We start from the raw sequence: 19853 nt of genomic DNA on the forward strand, positions 1-19853 counted from the left end.
CTCTGGGACACAGGATGAGAGCAGCCTGCCCTCAGCTTCCAGGGGGTTTGTGCCCTGAAGCAGCAGCGGGGCAGCTCAGTGGGGTCTGGGGGATGCTGGAGCCCCCCGTGCTGCTCCCAGCCCCCCAAATCCCGCAGGGATGAACCAGGAGGAGCCGGGGCTGCTCGTGGCTGTGAGTTACCCATGGCAGTGGGTGCAGCTCAGAGAGGCCACTCGGTATTTTTGGCACCGCGGGGTGCCCGGGGCTGGCTCCCTGCGGGGCTCTGCCCGGGCTGTGCCGGGGGCGGAGGCGCCTCGGCGGCCGCGTTCCCTCAGCCAGCACCGGCAGTTGCTTTGGGAGTGGAGGGGGAAGTGTCTCCCTGGATCTGGGGCAGGCTCCAGCCTCCCTGCTTCTCCCAGGGAGAGAAACGCGAGAGCCGCGCCGGGAGATTTGCTCTGGGTGGAAGAAATGTGCAGAGGAGCCCCTGGGGCGCTGGGGAGGGGTCTCGGCGGCACGGGGGTCCGCGGTTTGGGATGGAATCCCGGGGCTGCTGGGCAGTGGGAGGAAGCCTCGTCCCAGCCCGGAGATGCCCCTGGCTGAGCAGAGGAGGAACCCTCGTGTCCCGCAGTCCCTGGGCACAGACCGGTCACTGATCTGCTGCTCTTGTGGCCATCGTTTGTTCCCTTGTTTCACCCTCGCTGTCCTGTGAACGGGGCACAGCCAGCGGTGGAAAACAGGGAATGTTTTCCTCTGGATCCCCTCATCTCCCTAAAATGGGGCACAAACCCACGGGGACAGTCCCTGCCCAGCTGAGCGTGCCCTGGGCACCCAACCAAGCTGCTGAGGAGCTGAACCATCAATATTTCCATTGCTGGGGAGGACTGAAGTCCAAAGATTAATTCGGTGCCGATCACCTTGGGAGGTCAGGACAAAGCTGCTGGTTGATCTTTAATTTTTTCCTTTCTTTCTTGCGCCACCTCCCCGGTTTTGTGCCTTTCCCACAAAACCCTCCTTCCTATTTATCCCAGCTTTGATGAATCACCTAAGGAACATAAACACTGCCAGCAGGAATTGCCCACCGCTGCCTGCCTGGCTGACCCCTCCCTGCCCTCGCAGCGTTTAACGCTCTCATTAAAAATCAGGAGGGGAAAGTGGCCGTGGGGAAGGGGCCGTGGAGGGGCTGCTCTGGGCGCTTTTGGAGCAGCGATTCCCGTGCCCTGCGCCCTGCCAGCCCTGGCTGCTGCTGGAGCGGGGGCTGGAGCAGGGAGAGGCCGGGGAACACCCGGGTACACCCGGGTACACCCGGCCTGTCCACACGAGCTGCCGCCGCTGTGAGCAACGTGCTCGTGACTCGGCCCTGGGGAGGGCACGGGGGTGCCACCCACGCCGGGCTGCGCGGGGCTGGCATGTGGCTGCTCGCCCCGGCTCTGGGCAGCGCCGCGACCCAGCCCGCGGCCTCGGGCGCTTCGCTCCAGCCTTGCTAGTCCTGTCCGAACCTTGGCCGGGCTGGGCGAGGTCTCCTCAAACCCCACAAGGGGGAGAGTTGTAAAAACCCACCGGGGGCGGGGAGGGTTGTAGCGGCGGCTCTTTTGGGGCCAGCAGAAGTGGCGGCGTGGCGAGCTCCAGCGAGGGGCGAGCCCGGCTGGAGGCGACATCCCCGCGCCGCCCGGGGATGCTCGGTCCTCCTGAGCCGCCCGGGGATGCTCGGTCCCCCTGAGCCTCTCGGGGATGCTCGGTGCCCCTGAGCCGCCCGGGGATGCTCGGTCCCCCTGAGCCTCTCGCTGTCTCCCAGGCATCCCGGGCGGAGGGACGGGGCTGGGAGGGCGCGGATGCTCCGGGTGCTGCCGGCTGGCCCCTCCTCTCTGCCCGTGCCATTGGCTCCGGCACGGAGCGCTCGGCTCCGCCGCGGCCGGGGCGATGGGAGCGGGCGGCTGAGAGCCCTCCGCTCCAGCGGGGCCGCCCCGGAGCCCGCCCGGCCCGGCCATGTAGCTCCGCGGTGCCCTCCACCCGGCCGCGGTGGAGGCGGCAGCGGCCTCATGGGCAACGCGCACCGCAAGAGGAGCCCCGCGGGCGCCAAGCCCGGCTCCCCCTGGCCCTTCGGCCGCGCCGGGAAGCCCAGGGCAGGTAGGAGCCGCGGGGGGACCGGGGGATGGGGCGCGGGGGGTCCCCGCTCGGGTGCCGGGGGATGGGGCGCGGGGGGTCCCCGCTCCGGGAGCTGGGAGGGGTCGCGCTCTCGGGAAAGTTCTGCTGGGCCGGGGAGGAGCGGGGGGCGAGGGGGGCTTTGCTGTGCTCTCCCTGTGCTGGGGGGCAGGATGGGCCCCCGAGCGCGGCGTGGGGCGGGGGGAGCCCCCCAGGCTGCGGGCGGGGCCGGCCGCGCTATCGGGACGCGATCAGCCGGGTGAGTTACTGATTTGTTTTCCGAGTGGGATCGCGGCGCTGCCAGCGTCGCCTTCCTCCCCGCCCCGTGCCTGGGTTTCTCTCGCTGTGCCGCGGGGGTCTGGGGGCGTTTGCAGGGGCTGCTCCCCCCTCTCTCTGTGTCCGTCCGTCCGTCTGTCCACACACCGATTGCCCCGCTCTTTGTGCTCCGTCTCCATGGGCGCCGCTGGAAAGCCCCGCGGGAAGCAGGGACCGAGATCTCGGGAGCAGGGAAAGGATCCCACGCCGGGCGGGACCCACGCGTGGAGCTGCGAGCCCCGAGGGTGCCTGGAGAGCTCCCTCCGAGCTCCCTCCGTCAGAGCAGGGTGATGCCAGCAGGGTGATGCCAGCAGGGAAGGTCCCTCGCAGTAACGTCGTCCCCATGCCGGGCTTGCTGATTCCCCCAGTGATGTCGTTAAACTGTCCCCGTGTCCCCAGCCCAGCCTGAGGCCAGGAGGGGCCTGGGGAGGCATGTGGGCAGGAGCAGGCTGGCAGCACCCAGGGGTAGCTGGGGGGTTTTCCCCCGCCAGCCCTGTGGGATCTGCTGTCCCTCCTGCCCTGTTTCCCTTCACAGGCAGCAGCACCCAGGTGTGAGAGCCCAGGGTAAAAAGGGCCTGGAGTCAGCTCTGCACAGGCCTGGGGACACCGAGCAAAACCACCCCAGAGGGGGGGGCGTGGGATGGGGAGACCCCTGAGCTGCACAGGGAGAGGGTGCAGGAATGTCCTGGCTGAGAACATTGCTCAGTGCATGGGGAAACTGAGGCAGGAGGTCACACATGGCCCATGGCCGTGCTGGGACAGCATCTCCTTCCCTGCAGGCTCTCCACATCCTCCCGCAGGCTCCTCTGGTCGTGCTCTCCGTGCAGGAGGGGCTCGGAGCCACGGGCCGGGCTGCCTGGAGCTGAATCCCCGGCACATCCACATCCTCACCCTCTCCACGAGCCATTCCCGCCCAGACCTCCACCTCCTCTCCATCCCCGGCCAGCCTTGGCTGCCCCTCGTCGATCCTGAACCAGGACCGTGCCTCCCTTCCCAGGGCTGCCGGGGAAGCCCTGCTCCATCCCCTGGAGCGGGCGGGATGCGGGGCTGGCACATCCCGGGGGGCGAGGGCTGCCTCTGGGGCCGAAGGCCGTGGGGTGGAAGGTGCTGAGAAAACATGGGGCGAGTTGTGTTTGTTCTCTGCCACGGCTCCATGGCTCCCTCCGTCAGAGCAGGGTGATGCCAGCAGGGTGATGCCAGCAGGGAAGGTCCCTCGCAGTAACGTCGTCCCCATGCCGGGCTTGCTGATTCCCCCAGTGATGTCGTTAAACTGTCCCCGTGTGCCCAGCCCAGCCTGAGGCCAGGAGGGGCCTGGGGAGGCACGTGGGCAGGATCGCAGGAGCAGGCTGGCAGCACCCAGGGGTAGCTGGGGGGTTTTCCCCCGCCAGCCCTGTGGGATCTGCTGTCCCTCCTGCCCTGTTTCCCTTCACAGGCAGCAGCACCCAGGTGTGAGAGCCCAGGGTAAAAAGGGCCTGGAGTCAGCTCTGCACAGGCCTGGGGACACCGAGCAAAACCACCCCAGAGGTGGGGCCTGGGATGGGGAGACCCCTGAGCTGCACAGGAAGAGGGTGCAGGAATGTCCTGGCTGAGAACATTGCTCAGTGCATGGGGAAACTGAGGCAGGAGGTCACACATGGCCCATGGCCGTGCTGGGACAGCATCTCCTTCCCTGCAGGCTCTCCACATCCTCCCGCAGGCTCCTCTGGTCGTGCTCTCCGTGCAGGAGGGGCTCGGAGCCACGGGCCGGGCTGCCTGGAGCTGAATCCCCGGCACATCCTCATCCTCACCCTCTCCACGAGCCATTCCCGCCCAGACCTCCACCTCCTCTCCATCCCCGGCCAGCCTTGGCTGTCCCTCGTCGATCCTGAACCAGGACCGTGCCTCCCTTCCCAGGGCTGCCGGGGAAGCCCTGCTCCATCCCCTGGAGCGGGCGGGATGCGGGGCTGGCACATCCCGGGGGGCGAGGGCTGCCTCTGGGGCCGAAGGCCGTGGGGTGGAAGGTGCTGAGAAAACATGGGGCGAGTTGTGTTTGTTCTCTGCCACGGCTCCATGGCAACGGCGCGGCGGCCACAAAGCCAGAGAATTTGCATTGTGTCGCTTCAGCGTTTCGGAGGGCGCAGCCGGGATCGCCGGCTGGGGGCAGGGTGTGCCGGCACCCTCCAGGACCCGGGGTGCCTCTGCATTTTGGGCTGGAGAACGATTGCACGTGGCGGGCTGCAGGAGCAGGGTCCCCAGCTCCTGTCTCTTTGGTGACTGGAACCTGAACCTGGCCCCGCCGTGCCCGGTGTCGGCGCACCCGGCCCGGGCAGGCACTGGCAGATGGTTTTGTGCCTGTGCCGTGGGTGCAGAGGGTGGGCACCGCCGCCGGGTGCTGAGGGGACACAGCAGGGGTGCCCAGGGACAGGGTGGGCACGGCCGAGGGCTCCGGGGTGGCTCTGGGCCGAGCCCACCCACTCTGCCCACCAGTGCCAGACCCACGCACCCCGTGCCAGCCCTGGCTTGCTCGGGGGGCATCCCCAGCCTCTCATCGCGGGCTCCTCCACGCCGGGGAAGGTCCTTGAGCCCCAGGGAGAGCGAAGCCTCTTATCGCCTCCTTATCGGGACTCCCCGCCGGGCCCTGCTGAGTCAGGGCGCAGGAACGTGGCCGCTGGCCAGGCTGGGCCCGCGGAGTCAGCGGGGATGGAGCGCTGGGTGCGGGGTCACCCGGCACCGGGGCTCTGGGTGCGGGGTCACCCGGGGATGGGGCTCTGGGTGCGGGGGCACCCGGCACCGGGGATGGGGGTCTGGGTGGGGGCACCCGGGATGGAGCTCTGGCTGCGGGGCACCCGGGATGAAGCTCTGGGTGCGGGGTCACCCGGGATGGAGCTCTGGGTGCGGGGTCACCCGGCACCGGGGATGGAGCGCTGGGTGCGGGGTCACCCGGGATGGAGCTCTGGGTGGGGGCACCCGGGGATGGAGCTCTGGCTGCGGGGTCACTCGGGGATGGGGCTCTGGCTGCGGGGCACCCGGCTCCCGCGTCCCCTCGGTGCCGCTGGGGCGGCTGGCAGGAAAAAAACCCCAAGAACACATGGAATTGTTTGATTTGGAAGGGACCTTGAAGCTCATCGCGTTCCACTCCACGGGCAGGGCCATCTTCCACTATCCCAGGCTGCTCCAGCCTGGCCTGGAACACTTCCAGGGATGGGTACCCGTGTGTCCCAGGGTGGCTGTGGCTGTGGGCGTCCCCAGCAGCAGCGGCAGCAGCCGCGGAGCCTCTCGGCAGCGCCGGCTCCTGCGGGGCAGCTCCGGTGTGGGCTGAGCCGTGTCCTTTGCAGCCGCTCCCCGTGCCAGCCCCACGCTGGGCCGGCTCCGCAAACACCCGGGGGGCGGATGAGAGCAGGGGCCGGTCCCGGCGGGGGACACGCCGAGATTTACACAGGCGCTTCCTCCAGGCACGGCCAGCCAGCATCCTGCTGCTGCCGGGACATCCGAGCCCTTCCCGGTGCCCCCTCCCGCTCCCGGCTGTCCCCGGCAGGCAGCTCGGCTCTGCCGTGCCGTGCCGTGCCGTGCCGGCTTGGCACGCTCCTGGCACCGAGAGGCAGGGATGGCACCTGCCCTGTGCCTCTGGCTTGTCCCCCACCCCGCCCTGGTGGCAGCTGCTGTCGCTGGTGGCACCGTGTCCCTCTCCGTGGGAGGATCGGCACCTCCGCAGCGTTTCCCTGGAAAAGCCCCCGGGCTTGGGCGCTGCCTGCAAGGACGGGGGATCCGTGCACGGAAAAAAACCTGCAACGTCTTGTCCTTAATCCGGCTCCTGCGGGGAGCCTGCTGTGACAGGCAGCGCCTGTGCCTGGCGAGAGCGCCCGGCCGGGCACAGCCAGCCCGGAGCGCCGGGGGCTGGGACACCGAGGAAGGGATGGAGGGAGGGACAAGGCTCTGGGGACTGAAGGAGGAGGTGTTGTCGCTGGTCACAGCGCCGCCGGTGTCACCCTCTGCGGCCCCGTGCCTCTCTCCTGCCCTGCGCTCCCCACGGGGATGTTCCCGCCCGGATCCGGCTCCTGGCAGCAGGAGGGAAGGCTGTTATTTACCTTCAAACCTGTTTGGTGGCTTCTCCGGGAGGGGACGAGCGCGGGGTGGGGCCGTGGTGGGATGGAGGGGGCCGGCTGGGCTGCGGCAGGGGCCGGGGGAGGCACAGCCACCAGCGGGGTCCTGCCCGGGACCCCCCTGCTCTGCTGCCCCGCCGGGGCTGGGGTCACCCAGGGAGCAGCAGGCACTCTGTGTCACCTCAGGGCTGCTGTGGGGCAGCGCGGGACAGCAGCGAGGCCAGGGCCCCGCTGCACAAGCCCGAGTGCTCCTGTCCTGACAGCAGCCGTGGCTGGAGGCGCCGGAGCCACGGCTCTGCTCCGAGGGGGATTCTGCAGCAGCTCCTTCTCCAGGGCCTGCTGCCTCACCGAGGTGAGACCAGGCAGCTTTCTGCGCTGTGATTTAGAGGAAGGAAAAAAAAAACCAAAAAACAATCCAAGTTTGTTTTCTCAGTTGAAATTAATTTTAGTTCGGGCTCTGCGTGGGATCGTGTTTGAGAGCCGAGCCCGCAGCGTGGATGGGCGGTGTTTATTTGCTTGGTGGAGATGTTTTCCTGGCTGGAGCAGCCCCCAGGTGTGGCCCAGGGCAGGCTGGCAGCAGGGGCTGTGTGGCCAGAGCCACTGTCAATATTATTGTGCTCTTACCCTGCCTGGAGTGCTCAGGGTCCCCCGGGGTGTCCCAGGGCGTGGATGCTGTGCTGAGACAAGGATTTGGGGAACGGGTTGGTTGCCTTTAGAGGCTCCCAGACACCCTAAAGAGTTGAAGGTTGCAAAGGGAGCAGAGGAACAGGATGCTGGAGCTGATGGGGTGGATGAGGTCCCTTCAGAATCAGAATATTGTGTGATGCTCTGTCAGGGTCCATCCATGTCCTGACAGCTCCACGGAGCTCTCAGGAATGGGGTTCGTGGTGTTATCCTTGCTCGTGGTGGCAGCTGGCAAGCAGAGCATCCCCAGGCCTGCATGGTGCTGGGAGGGACCCCCAGAGTGGTGGGGGAGCACCAACCCCGTGGGGCAGGGGAGGCTTCTCACTGCCCTGGCTGCCCGGAGAAGGAGGCAAGGCGAGAGCAGGACACAGGCGGGCTCCTCTGGGACACCTCGCAGCCCCTTCCCGCCGGCCTGGCAGCTCCCCCTCCTCCCCATTTTTCGGCGGTGAGTCAGTGGCGGTGGAGGGGCGGGCACGGAGCCGCCGCAGGAGCCGAGCGCGGAGCAGGCAAGTCGGGGCAGTGCCGAGCAGGCAGGGGTGGATGCCTGCAGCCCGGCCCGGCCCAGCCTGCTGCTCGCAGGAGGCACAGGCCTGCCGGGGAGGGGGACGGCAGCCGGGGCGTGCTCCCCTGGCTCTCTCCAGTGAAGAGCAGCAGCCAGCACCGAGTGCTCTGGGCAGCATCGGGCTGGCCGTGCTCCTGCGGGGTCTCAGCCCTTGTGCAGCCCTTCCCACTCCCACTCTGGGAGCTCCAGCCTGGCTCAGGCAGAGCTGAAGGCAGCGTGCTTGGGGCTCCCTGTCCCTTGCTGTGCCTGGTTCCGGGGATGCTCTGCTCCCTCCGGGGCAGCCTGGCCCTGGCAGCAGGTACCAGCTGGGGAGCCCATCCCTGAGAGGCTGCCTTACCCGGAGCACGTGTGGCCAAGGCACGTGTGTCAGCAGAGCCCGGAGGGCACGGGGTGATCCGGGATGCACCGCGAGGAATGCACCGGGGCCGGGACACCGGCTCCAGCCGGGCGTGTTGCTGCCGGCAGCGGCTGCAGCTGCAGCGGCTTCCCCAGCCCAGCGGGACCTGCAGCCCGGGGCTCTCCCCCTCCTGGATTCCCCCCGTCCCCAGCAGCTTTGCTGTGTTGACAGAGCCGGGGTGAGGCCGGCTGGGTGAGGATGATGAGGTAGCGAAGGTCACAGGGAGTGGGAGAAGTGGAGGCTGCCACGAGGCTCCTCCTGGGTTATCTTCTGGGAGGTTGCAGCTCCTCCTTGGTGCTGCCACACTGGAGAGGGACACGTCTCCAGCAGTGAGGGATGTTCTCCAGGTGCTCTGTGTGGGCAATGGGCCACAGGCAGGAAGGTGGAGCAGGGCCAGGCTGTCTGCCAGCACCTGGGAATGTCCTCACAGCGCTGGAAGCAGCTCCCACCTGTGCTGCCATCAGCAGATCCATGGGCTGCAGCTCAGCCGTGCCTGGGCCCTGCTCCAGCAGCTCAGGAGGGGCTGTCTCCCTTTGCTGGGGAGCTCCTGGTGCCATGGAGGGGGCCCGCTGCAGTCCCATCCCTGTGGCAGAGCTGGAAGGCACACTTGGAGCAGTGTCCCTGCCGGCCACCACCACCCCTGGGCCTTCCTGGGCTCAGAGCTGCCCAGAGCAGAGGGCAGTGCTCAGCTCAGCACGTGGCTGCCTGCTCTGTGCATCCTCAGCCCTTTAATTATGTCCCTTTTCCACTTGTGCTGGGGAAGGTCTGCCCACCACCACCACCCCCTCCTGGGGGAGCGTGTGGGCAGCAGGGCCCATCCTGCCCCTGCTGTGGCAGCTGCTGCTCAGGCACAGGGGGGAGCTGCTGCTGTTTGGGGCCATGGCCGTGGTGGAATTCCAGGGAAGAAATCCTGGCTGAGCCCAGAGCTGCCTGGCTGGGGACACAGAGATGTCCTTCACAAGGTCAAAGTGTCCCTTGGGCTGTGCAGTCACTGCCTGGGGCCTGCTGGGACCCTGTGCTGGGTGGGCCCACGCTGGAATAAACCCAGGGCACAGCCTGTGGGGAGCTGCAGGGCAGGGACAGAGGGTTTGGCACAAGGACACGGCTGCCTGCTGGGTAAACACTGCGTGCTGTTCACTTTTTGGGCTAAAACACCTGAAAATGGGGGGGATGGAGCTCCCAGAGGCGCTGGGCACCCACTGCCCTCCACGGTGGGGACAGCGACCGGCAGTGCCAGGGCAGTGCCACTGTGTGACCGCCTGGCATTTCTGCCCCTGCTTTCACCTGCCTCCGCAGCAGCAGCTGGAGCTACTGGTTAGACTGGTCCCAGACCTGGATTTCCCCGGTGCTGCCAGCCCTTGTGACCGTGTCCCTAAGGACAAACACCCTTTGCCCCGTCCTGGCTCGTGTTCCCTGCAGGGAATGGGGCTCCTGGCAGGTCCTGGGGGGCACTGGGCACAGGCTGGCATGGGGAACGTGACCCTGCTGCCTGTGCTGTGTCACAGCCAAGGTGCACAGTCCTCCCAGTTCCTCCCAGTTGGCCGCACTGTTCTGGACTGGTTTGCAGTGCTGCTGTGCCCAGCAGGGTCCTGGGGAGTCCCAGGGGTCCAAGAGGGAGGAGAAGGGGAAATGCTGGCCCCGAGCCTGGAAGAACAGATCCCTGTGGTCTGTGCCGTGCGTGGGAGGAGGCGGGAGGGCCAGAGGAGGGGCCCCTCTTCCCTTCTGCCGCGGCCGAGGAGCGCGGTGGGCGCAGCTGGGACTGTCCCCTCCCGCCGGGTCTGTCCCCTCCCGCCGGGTCTGTCCCCTCCCGCCAGCGCGCAGCCGTCCCCGGCTCAGGCTGCTCCCTGCTCGCAAGCAGCTGCGCCGGAGCGTCTTCGCCTGGCCGAGCATCCTCCCGCCCGTGCGGATGAGGACGGAGGGAGGGAGCTGGGGGCCGCCGGCATCCGCCCCGCCGGCACACGCCGGGTGAGAGCGGCCTCGGCACCACGGGCTGAGCATCCTCGGGCGGCCGAGCCCCCCTTCCCTGGGGACCAGAGCCTCTCCCCGCTCCCCCACCATGGTGGTTTTCATGGGCAGGAACCTCTCCTCGCTCTTGGCTTTCTTCAAGAAGAAGGGTGAGTGAGCAGCGGGCAGGCAGAGGCAGGGAGCAGAGCCCTGTCCTCGCACGACCCCTGCCCGCCGGGACCCCCGGCCCGGCCCGGGGTGCTGGCAGCGGGCAGGGGGGCTGCCACCCCCGGGGGAGGGCAGGGAAGGTCACCGCAGCCCCGGCCGCTCCCAGCGCGAAGTTCCCGGGATAAATCCCTGCGCTCCAGCACGCCGGGGGGTGTCAGCCCCTGGGGGTGTCAGGCGAGGGGCTGCCGGAATTGGGGGGGAAAGCGGATTAGGGACGTGGCGGTGGGGGGGCCGCGGGTGCCTCGTGTCCCCCGCAGGGATGTGGCAGCAGCACGGGGGTCGGTGTGGCAGCAGCCGCCGTGCCGGCCGGGCCGTGCCCGGTGCCCGCTGGCCCCGCCGGCGCTGGCGGAGGCAGAGGCCGGCATGGCGGCAGGGCGGGCGGCTCCATTGTTCCAGGCCTCTCCTTTGTGTGCTGGAGACGAGCACGGCTGCCTCGCTGCCTGCCTGGGCTGGCCCTGAGGGGCCGGGGACACGGGGGGCACGGGGGCCGGGGGCGGTGTGTGGCGCTGGCCATGCCGAGCAGCAGGTGCCCGTGCCCCCGGGGTGCCAGCCCCGACGGTTCCTGCGCTCGCCCTTCCCTTCCCTTCCCTTCCTCAAAATTGTTTTTCTTTCTGGGCAGGAAGAGTTTGAGGCTTGGCTCGGGAGTGGGCAGGGCTGTGCCACGGTGCTGCAGTGCCAGGGCTGGCTGATGCCAGGGCTGGCTGATGCCAGGGTGGGCACTGCAGGGTGCTGGTGGTGGCTGTGGAGAGGGGGCTGCCAGCCAGGGGGTGGAGGCTCCGCGCTGCCCCAGGAGTGGCAGATGGGAAATTCAGCATCCAGAGGGGTTCACAGCAGGGATTTGGGATCTCTGATGCTGGATGTGCCTCAGTTTCCCTCTTCTGTGCCTGCCGGGGCATGTGGGGAGCCCCTGCTCTTGGGGTGATGAGCGAGGCCTGGGAATGACGCAATGCTCCGAGGGGAAGGGAAAGTCATCTCCTCCTCATCCTCCTTCCATCCCCATTTCATCCCCTCCCGTGGTGCCCTTCCCTGCTCAGCTGCCCCCAGCCCCACACAATTCTCCGCCTCGTTAGCGCCTCATGCAGGCCTTGGGGAAGGAGGGTGGTCCCACATGGCCGGGACAAAGCCAGCCGAGACATCCTGACTCCGGAATATCGGGATATCGACCGCGCCGCGGGCTGGGGTTTCTCTCGGTGTTCCCGGTTTGGATAGCATCACCTCGGGGTGGCTGTCACCGCCCGGGCTCGTCCCCTGTGGGGTGGCACGCCCTGGTGGCGGCGTGGCCGTGCCCCCCGGCCCGGCTGACGCCGCTGTCCCCGCAGGCGCTGCCAAGGGCGAGGGCGAGAGGCGGCTGAGCGTGCAGTACACGGCGGGCGAGCCATGCCCCGACAACGTCTTCTTCCCCAGCACGCGGCCCCCGCACCTGGAGGAGCTGCACAACCAGGCCCAGCAGGGGCTGAAGTCCCTGCAGCACCAGGGTAGGTGGCCCCGAGCCCTGGTGGCCTCGGGGACACGGCGGAAGGGCCGTCCCCAGCTCCTGGCTGGCCGGGCGGCGTGGGCGGCGCGCGGGGCTGACCGGAGTCCAGTGCTGCTGGCCGGGCTGTGCAGGGGGCACTGCCAGCCCGGCAGCTGCTTCCCCTGCGTGCCCTGGAGGGATTGACCTTCTGCCTTCCCTCCACAGAGAAGCAGAAGCAGACCAAAAGTGCCTGGGACCACGGGGACACCAGCAGCCTCCAGGTGAGCCCTGCCCGGTGGTGCTGCTGGGGTGAGGGGACGCAGGGTGGCTCTTCTGTCCTGTCTGGGTGGTGTGTGGGGCAGACAGGCGACCAGCCAAGGTGGCAGGACCATGTCCAGGGGGGTTGTGGGGCTGGACTGGCCGTGTGTCCCTTGGTGTTGTCTCCTTTGCCCCATGATGAGCTGTGTTCTCCGTCCTCAGCCTTGGCACATCCTGCTCTGCCCTGTGGGGCTCTGCCAGGGCCCCCCTGTGCCTGCATCCCTCTGTCCCCCTGTCCCTTCCCCACTGGTGTCCCCCGGGGGCCCTGCCTGAGGAGGGGTGAGGTGGTGGCACTCAGGGACTGCTGGCCATATCCAGCCCGGTGCCTGTGCTCCCCCCCAGCTGCTGACGAGGGGAAACTCCCCCTCCTTTGGCCAAGCTGAGCTTTGGCAATCCCTGCGCTCTGACCCCGCTGCCAGTGCCTCACCCTGCTTGTGTTTGCTCAAGCTGCTGCCTCTCATGGGCTCTCAGCCCCTTTAACCCCTTGCAAGTGGGGGACTGGGAACCCCAGGATGGGCAGAGCCACGGGGGCAGTGAGGTAGGGGGCTCTGTTAACTCTAAGTGTCTCATGCCAACCTCTGCCTGTGCCAGGGGTGCTTTGGAGGGATGGGGACACTGGGAGCTGTGCCCAGCATGGGGCTGTGCTGGGGATCCTGCCTGTCCCTGTCCCTGTCCCACAGCCCCCTCCCAGCCGTGGCAGCCCTCCAGCCCGGGCTGGGAGCACCCAGGGAGCCACTTTGGGCCTGGCAGCTCCTTCAGGTGCTCCTTGCACGCCCCAGCCCCGTCTCCCCTGCCCTCCGGGGGGCTGCAGGGCCCTGCAGGTCCCAGGGGCTGCTCCCAGCCCTGCTCCTGGTGGGAGGACTCTGGATGCCGGCGTGGCTGACTCAGCCTTTGGCCCTCGGAAGAGCTTTTGTCTGGGCTGCAGAGTCAGTCCGCGGCGGGGAAGGGGCCTGGCCGGGGCCGGGGCAGCTCTGTCCCCGCAGCCCCGGCTCTGCTGAGCCCGCTGTGTCCCCACAGTCCTGTGCGTCCTCGGAGGATGACAGCCTGTCCTTCCGGAGCCGGGCAGCCTCCTGTGCCACGGACAGCACCTCTGAGGATGCGCTCTCCATCCGCTCCGAGATGATCCAGCGCAAAGGTGCCCGGTGGGGCTCGGCACGGGGCTCGCCAGGGGGGCTGGGGAGGGTGGCAGGGAGCTGGGCTCTGCCTTGCTGTGGCCACGAGCCAGCGCAGGGATTTGGGGGCCCTTGGGAGAGATGAGAGCAGCTCTGGCTGAGTCAGTGTTGGGGCTGGGCGAGGGGGATGGACAGACAGACAGACAGACAGACAGCGTCTCCTCCCTGCTCAGACCGTTCGGTTGGTGCCTCTCTGGGCTGTTCCAGTGCCTGAGCCTGGCTTATCCTTTGGCAGTGGGAAGTGCTGGTGACACTGGGGACACCTGCCCAGGGCCCCCCTCACCAGCTGGACCCTCTCACACCTCTTGCAGGTTCCACCTTCCGACCACACGACTCCTTTCCCAAATCCTCAGAGAGGGCTGGCAAGAAGAGGAAGGACAGGAGGACAACGGTGCTGGGCATCCCCCAGCACGTCCACAAGGAGCTGGGTAAGCTTTGGGGGCGAGGGGGGATTTTTAGGACCCATTTGCCTTCCCTTGGGATCACGCTGAGCTCACCTCTCGCCGCTCCCAGGTCTCAGGAACAGCCATGGGGCCAAGGGCCATCCCGAGGCGGATGGGCGAGGGCCGGGGGGCCCTGGGGGCAGCCAGGCAGCGCAGCCCCTGCTGAACGGGGGGCAGGTGTCCGGCGATGCCGTCCGCATCCCCACCATCGACGGCAAGCTGCAGCCTCTGCCCGCGGCCGGCGGCGCCCGCGTCTGCCTGGGGGTGCTGGAGGAGGCGGACGCAGCCCTGCAGAAGCACATCAACAGGGTTTACTACGACGACAGCCTGCTGGGGAGGAAGACGGCGGCCAAGCTGTCGCCCATGGTGAGGCCGAAGTCGTTGGCCGTGCCGGGCATGACCACCTACGCCAACCCCCCGGAGATGCTGGTGGGCCCCGTCATGTCCATCTCGCCGCAGGGCACCTACATGTCCAAGATCATCCCCAACGCCATCCTGCCGCCCATGGTGGACGTGGTGGCCCTGACGAGCAGCAGCGTGCGGACGCTGAGCCGCTGCAGCCTGGTGTCGTCCAGCCCGGCCTCGGTGCGCTCCCTGTCCCGCTTCTCGGAGCGCAGCCCCCGCAGCCGCGAGCCCTCCTCCTCCAGCGACAACTGGAGCCACTCGCAGTCCACGGAGACCATCGTCTCCAACAGCTCCACCATCTCCTCCCAGGGCGGCTGCGACCACCGGCAGCCCGAGGCGGGGCCGCACGGCGAGGCGGACGCGGCGGCTTGCTCCGACACCGACCAGATCAGCATCTACAGCTCCACCAGCTTCGCCAGCTCCTGCTCCAAGCCCGCTGCCGGCCTCGCTCCTGCCACCCCCGGGCTCCCGGGCGCGGGCAGCGGCCGCGCGTCCCCCGCCTACAGCACGAGCAGCCAGGCGGAGGGCTCGGACACGGCCAGCCTGGCCAGCGAGCGCTCCTCCGCCCGCAGCGTCTCCCTCAGGAAGATGAAGAAGCCCCCGGCCCCTCCCCGCAGGACCTACTCGCTGCACCAGAAGGCTGACGGGGAGCCCAAGGTGCTGGGGCTGCCCCCCAGGCCCGAGCGGCGGCCGCAGCGGGAGAGCAGCGCGCCCTGGTCCCCACGGCCCGAGCCCTTCAGCCCCACGGGCGAGGATGAGGTGTTCTCCCCGTCGCTGAGCGAGACCAGCAGCCTCCGCTCCGAGAGCCTGGCGGGCGCCAGCTCCCCCGAGGCCCCTCGGGGCCGCCCCGGCGTGACGGTGGTGCTGAGGGAGCCCCAAGCTCACGCCAAGTGGAGCTGCCCCGACGGCTCTGACCGCACCATGTCCCCCTCCAGCGGCTACTCCAGCCAGAGCGGGACGCCCACACTGCCCACCAAGGGCTTGGGACCCCCAGCTGTGTCCCCGGGCAAGTCTCAGCCCCAGAAGCCGGACCGGGTGTGCTCCCTGCAGTCTCCTGCGCTCTCCGTGTCCTCCTCCCTCACCTCCATCTCCTCCTCGGCCTCGGACCCGACCCTGCCCGAGGTGCTGAGCAGTCGCTCAGACCGGTTCATCATCCCGCCGCACCCCAAGGTTCCTGCTCCCTTCTCCCCGCCACCCACCAAGCCCCAGCAGCCCCCGGCCCCCACTGGCCCCCTCCAGCCCTCACAAAGCCCCCCAGGGCCCAGCACTGCCAGCCAGGAGCCCTCGGCCAAGCCCAGCGGCAAGTCCCCACCGCCGTCTCCGCCGCCCGCCTACCACCCGCCTCCCCCGCCGGCCAAGAAGGTGGAGGGGAGTCCCCAGACCAGCAGTGAGCCCCCCACCGACACCGCCTGGCCCCCACCGCCACCGCCAGCCCCCGAGGAGCACGACCTGTCCATGGCAGACTTCCCCCCTCCGGATGAATCCTATCTCTCCAGCCTGCCCGACGCCACCTCGGCCCCGGCGGAGGGGCAGGTGGCCACACCGAGCCCGGGGTCTTCATCTTCATTATGTCAGCAGCAAGAGCCACCCACCGAGGTTCCACAGCCTCCACACCCCGCTGAGCCCCTTCCCACGGCCTCCGTGCCCCCGCCGCCGCCGCCTCTCCCGCCGCCCTCGGCTCCGGCCCTGCCGCCCCAAATCAGCCTTAAGAGAGCGGCCAACGGCCCCTGGGCGGAGGCCAAGAAGGAGCCGGTGTCGCGGAGCAAGAGCGGCCCGGCGGCCAAGGAGGACGCCAGCCTGCCCATCGTCACGCCCTCGCTGCTGCAGATGGTGCGGCTGCGCTCCGTCAGCGTGGAGCCCGCCGCCGGGCCCGGCGCCGGGGCCGAGGAGCGCCCGGCCCCCCAGAAGCCCATCCGGCGCTCGCTGTCCACGCGGCAGCCGCCTCCCGCCCACGACGCGGTGCCTTCCAAGCAGCTCCACCACGCCGTGCACCTCAAGGCCGCCGCCTTGGCCGCCGGAGAGGCCGCGGAGAAGCCGCCGGGAGGCCGAGCGGCCCAGCCCGGCCCCGAGGGGCCCCCCGGCGATGGGCAGCTGTCCCCCAGGAACAAATCGCCGGCCTCCACCGCCAGCTTCATCTTTGCCAAGAGCTCCAGGAAGGTGGTGATCGAGACGGCCTCGTCCCCAGAGGCACAGGCCGACCTGAAGAGGAACTTGGTGGCCGAGCTGATGAATTTCTCGGGGCAGCGCGCAGCAGCCCCGGCTGCTGCCGCCCCGCAGGGCTCCGGCAAGGCGCAAGCCCAGCGGAAACCCGGCAAGATCCCCCCTCCAGTAGCCAAGAAGCCTTCGCTTGGCTCGGGGCCGGCTCCTTCCCCGAAGGCACCGGGGGCAGAGGTGCTGCTGGACGGGGATGCCAAGGTGGAGGAGAGCAGGACTAAGAGCGAGCTGGCGGGGACGGAGGGCAGGAACGGCGCGGAGCCGCCGCCTCAGAGCCTCCCTGCACAAGGTACGTGGGGTGGTGCTGCTCTCTTTCCCCGGCTGGCTGATGGCAAGAGGGGGGTGGCAGGTTCCCCCTGGAGCTCCGTTGAATCCCAGCTGTCGGTTGTTTTGGTGCAATATAAAACACAGGCAGCGCACACGGGTCCCAGGGAAACTTTATTTGATGGTAAACTTCCCCTTTTCCTCTCCCAGGACCCCGATCAAGGGGCAAACAAAGACTTATAAGTGTGTGCACGTCTCAGGGGTAGGCACAACTTTCAACAAATCAGGAGAGTTGGGAGTAAAAATTCTAGGTGGAGATAACAGCAGTGACCCAATACCATTCCAAGGGAGGAAAAGCGGTTTCAATAAACGGGTAAAGTTTGGAGAAATAGAAACTAGAAACTGGCTGACGAAATAACTGGGAAAAGGCAGAGACAAAAGGAAAACAGCACCAAGGAAAACCACCAAATCACAAATCAAACCATAAACCTACTAATAAAACAAAAAGCACGATACAACAGGGTGGGAGCCGTGGGGTGATGCTGCTGGAGGTTCAGGATCCTGAGCTATGCATTCCCAAGTGATAAATCCCCAAGCTGGACACTCAGCACGGCTCCTGGGTTGTGTTCCAGTTGGGGGGAACTGGGCCAGCAGGGGCAGAGCCTGGTAGGGCTGTGGGAAGCTGGGATTTGGGGTGGCTGATGGGCTTTTTCCTCCTGCTTTGCAGACAGACGGGGAGAGACGGCCTGAAGGATGACACTGCAGGACTGGAGCCCCCACGGACAGGAATCCAAATCTCTCAGGGACCTGGGCAGGTCAACGGACGAGTGTGGAACTGGCAACTAACTTAATACAGGAAGCAAACAGCCTTAGCCTCCACGGCCTTGATATTTATGCAAAAATGGTGTTGGTTTCACTTTCCTAAGTACTACAGCTTTATTTTGCTTTTTTTTTTACTGGACTCGAGGCCCGTGCCCAGAGCCAGCACCTCCTCCCTGCCAAGCTGATGCTTGGTGTGGGTGTGTGGAGCTGAGCAGCCACACCCAGAGGAGTTTGGGGGCCAAAGACACCGGAGCTGGGGCCGAAGACGCCGGAGCTGGGGCAGAAATCCTGGAGCTGGAGCCACTGCTGCTGGCCAGACAGGCTGTGAGGAATGGAAGCACTTTGGACAAGGAGTGGGAAGGCTTTGGCCACGACAGTGCCTGGGGGAGTGCAAACAGGAACAGGAGGGGACAGAGGTGCTGGCTGGGAGGGGTCAGAGCTTTGGCTCTTGATGGAAAGGCAAGAGGGGCTTGTGGCCAGCACCAGCTCTGGCCACTCGCCACTGCCCAGCAGCAGCAAGGGCCTGGCTGCCCCTCGAGCTGGCCCTGGGCTCTGGGGTAGAGCCTTGATTCTGTTTCTGTAAACTCGGGTCACATTTTGATTTCTTTGATTGTAAAAAAAATGAAACAAAACCAAACAAAACAACAAACCCAACCAAACCAAACCAAACCAAACCAAAAGCAACTGACCCTCTGCCGCCGAGTAGCTGCTCAGAGCTCTGTACTGGCTGGTAAAAATGATGACCGAAGCTTGCTGCCTCCTGTTCTTGCTGCTTTATGGTTGCAGGTCCCTTCTGGTGCTGCTGAGCTCCAGGGACACCCTTGGGCTGGCTCCCAGCAGCACTGCCCAGTACAACTCTGGCTGCCAGCTCCCCTGGACAGATGGGCACAGGCACGTGCAGTCAGCTCGACATTTTATTGGGTTTTATGACAGACAGATGGTTCCCGAGTCAGTGTTTAAGGCCCACACCCCCCAGGGGCTCAGGACACCCCACGTGCTGCCTGGGCTCCCGGCCAAAGAGCAGCACCAGGGCTGGGTGGGCTGGGGGTGAGCAGGGACAGGGCCTGCCGGGCTGTCCCCAGCTCTGGTAGCAGCAACACAGGGTTGGAGAAGCAGCTTTTCCCTGCTGCCCTCAGCACAGCACCCACACCCCCACGGGCAGCGAGTCCAGTCTGGAGCCATGGCCCCAAAGCCATGGGGATGAGTCACAGGAGTCCCTTGGGTGTGGTGGCACCTCCAGTCCCCAGAGGTGGCCCAGGAGGGTGAGAGGCTGCAATTCAGTCCCAGAGCCCCCAGGGCTGAGCCCCTGACCCGGGGCACTGGTGGGGAGATGGCTGGGGTGCAGGAGTCAGGCAGGAGGCACCAGAGCAGCCCTGGCACTTGTTAGCTGATGCTGCCACCCCTCAGGCTTTTACAGGAGACAGTCCCCAGCTTGGTCAGGAAGTTTCTCTGCTTCCACTGTGCGACACAATCCTCAGAGATGTGGAAATCAGCCTGGGGAGCACAACAGGGAACAGGGTCAGCCCTGGCAAGGTTCATCTCTCCACAGCTCTGCTGCCAGGAACACCCAGGGGGCAAACAGCCCATTTCACCCAGGGGTGGGGACAGTGTGGAACTCCAGCCACTCCCAGCTGTTCTCAGGCCTCACCTGCAGCTTCTCAAAGACCTTCTTCTTGGGTTTGAGCTCCTCATCAGGCTCCCCACCCTCGTAGCCCTCCACGTAGACGCGCTCCCCGGCGCAGCACCCAGCTGGGGGGTCCAGGGGCTCCACTTGACGGGGCTCCCCCACACTAAGGAGAGGTGTGGAGACACCAGAGTCACCCCAGGGTGCTGCCCAGCTGCCCCGCAGCACCCTGAGGCAGGAGGGGTGGCCCAGCCCCGGCGTCCCCTGTGTCCTCACCTGGAGGCACACAGCACCATGCCCTGTGACTCCACCCCCCTCATCTTCTGGGGTTTGAGGTTGCAGAGCAGCACCACGAGCCTGTCCTGCAGCTGCTCCTTGGGGACAAAGTGCACCAGGCCGCTGACCACGGTGCGGGGCTCGGCCTCGCCCACGTCGATCTTCTCCACGTACAGGCTGTCGGCATCTGGGTGCTGCCAGGGGAGCAGGGATGGCAATGGGGGGCAGAAAAGGTGGTACACCCCCCAGGCACACCCCAAATGTCACCACCTGGGAGGGTTCCCGCCCTCTCCCCATACCTTTTCCACGCTGATCACTTTGCCCACGCGGATGTCCAGCCGGGATGGGATCACGTCCTCCGGCTCCGAGTTCTTGGTGCCCTTCTCTCCAGGCTCTGCAGGGTGAAGGGAATGGTCACAACACTCAGCACAAACCCAGGCAGGCGGTCAGCCCCAAATGCAGACCCTGGGGTTAATTCCCTGCAGGGAATTCCATCCTTGTCCATCCATCCATCCATCCATCCTCCATCCATCC

General features: G+C 67.1%; 2 protein-coding genes across 3 annotated transcripts in view; one reads left to right on the plus strand and one right to left on the minus strand.

The window, feature by feature from the left end:
- The first annotated feature begins 1160 nt into the window (after positions 1 to 1160).
- KIAA1522 (KIAA1522 ortholog) lies at positions 1161 to 18167 on the plus strand. Of its 2 annotated transcripts, none has more exons than XM_039733502.1 (7): positions 1161 to 2104; positions 11648 to 11803; positions 12007 to 12062; positions 13117 to 13234; positions 13583 to 13699; positions 13785 to 16622; positions 17325 to 18167. In XM_039733502.1, exons 1-7 carry the CDS (start codon positions 1810 to 1812, stop codon positions 17345 to 17347), a joined length of 3603 nt encoding a protein of 1200 aa, XP_039589436.1. In that variant the 5' UTR covers positions 1161 to 1809; the 3' UTR covers positions 17348 to 18167. The 2 variants fall into 2 exon arrangements, with proteins under 2 accessions (XP_039589436.1, XP_039589437.1); XM_039733503.1 differs by lacking the exon at positions 1161 to 2104 and adding an exon at positions 10075 to 10270.
- Positions 18168 to 18315: 148 nt separating this feature from the next.
- The window catches only part of YARS1 (tyrosyl-tRNA synthetase 1), a 6085-nt gene continuing 4547 nt past the window's right edge, over positions 18316 to 19853 (minus strand). Inside the window, exons 11-14 of the mRNA XM_039733507.1 lie at positions 19619 to 19713; positions 19320 to 19513; positions 19068 to 19209; positions 18316 to 18913 (exon numbers count right to left, since the gene is read on the minus strand). Of these exons, the coding sequence (XP_039589441.1) occupies positions 18803 to 18913; positions 19068 to 19209; positions 19320 to 19513; positions 19619 to 19713 (542 nt within the window). The 3' untranslated portion in view covers positions 18316 to 18802. The remainder of the gene's footprint in view (positions 18914 to 19067; positions 19210 to 19319; positions 19514 to 19618; positions 19714 to 19853) is intronic.

The sequence above is a fragment of the Passer montanus genome, unplaced genomic scaffold, assembly GCF_014805655.1.
Source record: "Passer montanus isolate IOZ18808 unplaced genomic scaffold, ASM1480565v1 scaffold89, whole genome shotgun sequence".
In the NCBI taxonomy this organism is placed as follows: Eukaryota; Metazoa; Chordata; class Aves; order Passeriformes; family Passeridae; genus Passer; species Passer montanus.